Source organism: Miscanthus floridulus, chromosome 2 (genome assembly GCF_019320115.1).
Source record: "Miscanthus floridulus cultivar M001 chromosome 2, ASM1932011v1, whole genome shotgun sequence".
NCBI classification, from domain to species: domain Eukaryota; kingdom Viridiplantae; phylum Streptophyta; class Magnoliopsida; order Poales; family Poaceae; genus Miscanthus; species Miscanthus floridulus.
The window spans coordinates 150647135-150649978 of record NC_089581.1 but is presented as its reverse complement, the minus strand read 5'-3'; the positions used below and the strand labels follow the sequence as shown (position 1 = coordinate 150649978).

Genomic DNA, 2844 nt, shown 5'->3' with positions numbered 1-2844 from the left:
AATTTTATAATATGATTCGATAAATTTAAGGATTAGATTTAGATCATCCACTAAATACAATATAAATAGTTCAAATATAGACATAAAAGAGTACCAGAGACTTACAATGCTATTTTTCTCACTGATTTATTCGACGCTTACGAAAGGATATGAATGTCTTGACTATATCATTTTCATCGACTTAAAAAAAATATCTCGCTCAACAAAAGTGACTAGATAATCATTCAAAAGGCTAAACAATAATTTTCTATAAAATCTAAAGAACAAAGATTAAATTACCGTAAATATTACAGTAAAGACGTGCAAGAAATAGACGGCGATTCTCCAATTCAGAGCAGGGCGGAGGGCGGCAGCCGGCAGGCACCAGGGGCCAGGGCGGCACCAACTCGACTCACCCGGTCAGAGCGTCAGGCGCAGGCGGTGTGTTCCTCCGTGGCTCCGTACTCAAATTAGGAAACTAAAACGTCGTGGACAGAGTCGGAGACTCAGAGCGCGCATACCGTATGTGTTCACTTGTCGAGTGAGCCTCCCATCATCAAGCGATAGTGTCCAGGTATGCTTTTTTTTATTTTTCTTTTTTATAAATACAGCGTATACACTATATACTGCTTGCCGCCGGTTTTGCAGGGTACGTCGATGCATACCCGGCGTACCTGTGGCTCCGCCACTGCTGGTTGCCCGCTCGTTCCAGCAACACACGCAGCAGCTCCAGCTACTTGCAGCAGCTAAGCAAACAAGGCCTAGCAGGCAACGAGCCAACAAGCTCATCGCAGACCACCAGCCATGGCCTCCACTAACAGCTGGACTGTTGAGATCGTCTCGCCTGTCGCCGCGCCGCGCCTGTTCCGCGCCGCCGTGATGGACTGGCACACACTGGCCCCCAAGGTCGCCTCTCACGTCGTCGCCAGCGCCCACCCCGTGGAAGGCGAGGGCGGCGTCGGCAGCGTCAGGCAGTTCAACTTCACCTCAGGTATGTGTATGTTATGTTCCTGCGAGGATGCCCTGTTCAACTTCGCCGATTGATCAAGCGAGCTCGTAATGTGCCACTGCTCCCTGCTGCAGCCATGCCGTTCGGCTTCGTGAAGGAGAGGCTCGAGTTCCTGGACGTGGACAAGTGCGAGTGCAAGTCGACGCTCGTCGAGGGCGGCGGCATCGGCGTGGCCATCGAGACCGCGGCGTCGCACATCAAGGTGGAGCCCGCGGCCGACGGCGGCAGCGTGGTGAAGGTGGACTCGACGTACAAGCTGCTGCCGGGCGTGGAGGTGAAGGACGAGATCACTAAGGCCAAGGAGTCGGTCACCGCCATCTTCAAGGCCGCGGAGGCCTACCTCGTCGCCAACCCGGACGCCTACAACTAAACCATATGATCGGGAATGGATATCTTTTCGTCGTCTTTTGTGTTTTCTACGGCTAAAATAAAACTTCTCTAAGTTGTCTACAATGAGAGGAGAGATCGGAGAGCAGAGCACCGAGCGGAGTACGGAATTGACAAGTGTCAAATGTGTGTGGGTATGTTTTGTAAGCTGCTTTTTTTTTTTTGTTGTTGTGAGTTGATATTACGATGCTTATAGAGTATACCTATATCTATAACTAATACTTAATTAAGAGCCAAAATAGTTTCGTCTCTCTCACTCCCAACACAACCGTCCATCTTGTCTCTCACCCCCTCGCCTCTCCTCTTTGGTTTATCGTGTCTCACTCTCACCGTACCCCTCTTTCATACGTCCCGCGCTATCTCCTCCTCTTCATGTTGTCGTCTTACACTTTCGTCATTCTCGTTTTTAGTTTAGAGCCATAAAACCTTTATTGGCACCGCACCACTCATGTCATGACCTGGCCGTCGAGCTAGTGCATGTTGCGGTGCCCATGCTGGCATGTTCATCTTCCACATTTCGTAAACTCACAATAAGTGCATACTGCAGCAGCCACTCATTTAAGTTGAGTCAATCTCCTATCATTTTTTACATGTGATTAATGCTTTACTAAACTAGCATTTATTATGGGCCATGCCACGATGGCATCATAGGGACTTGAGCGAGGTCGGAGAACTGTAGGCAGTGGAGGCATCCGACATCAGTGGCGACGCCATTCTTCATACAATGTGTTTTCCTATCACTTTCTCCTTTACAAGTTAGAGCAACATGTCAAGCATGGTGCGAAGTCTGATCCTAAACGAATCGAAATGCATGATGTGATCTGTAGAGTACAATCCTAAGACGAATTAGAACATCTAATGTAAAGATTGAATAAGTATCCATGTCTCGAATGTTCATACGAGTTAGAGTAGCCTAATGTAAAGATTGAATAAATATCCATGTCTCCAATGTTCATTCGAGTTAGAGCGGTACACATCTAGCAACAGTATAGGATCTGATTTAAGACCAGTTGGAACATATGAAGTTTTTATTGAATAGATTTCTAAGAGCCAAAATCAACGAGAACTCGGAGTGAACACATCTGAACAAAACAGGAAAAAAGAAGAACAGAAAAAACATGCAACAGAGAAGAAACAGAAAGACTAAACACAACAGAACGAGTGTACGTCCAAACACTATATAAAAGTTTGATTAAAGATGAATTTAAACATATGATTCAATCTCAAACACTATTTAGAATTCGGTATCAAGACAAATTGAAATACACAGCCGATCATTGGATAAATGTCCAAGAAGCACTGAGCACCACACGTTTGTTGGATAGATTTTCGAGCTGCAAATCATATAGATAAACTACGCAGTAAGTTATACTTCTGGTTGCGACGCACAAATATGTTTGCTAGTTGTGGCAAAAAGAAAATTGTTCCTATTTTTTAGGAAAATATTTGTTATAGTTTACGCGATTTTT

General features: G+C 45.5%; 1 protein-coding gene across 1 annotated transcript; it reads left to right on the top strand.

The window, feature by feature from the left end:
- The first annotated feature begins 756 nt into the window (after positions 1-756).
- Positions 757-1358, top strand: LOC136540080 (pathogenesis-related protein 1-like). Its single transcript, XM_066532068.1, has 2 exons — positions 757-970; positions 1063-1358. The coding sequence occupies exons 1-2, from the start codon at positions 784-786 to the stop codon at positions 1356-1358; spliced, it is 483 nt and encodes a 160-aa protein (XP_066388165.1). The 5' UTR covers positions 757-783.
- Positions 1359-2844: the final 1486 nt, after the last annotated feature.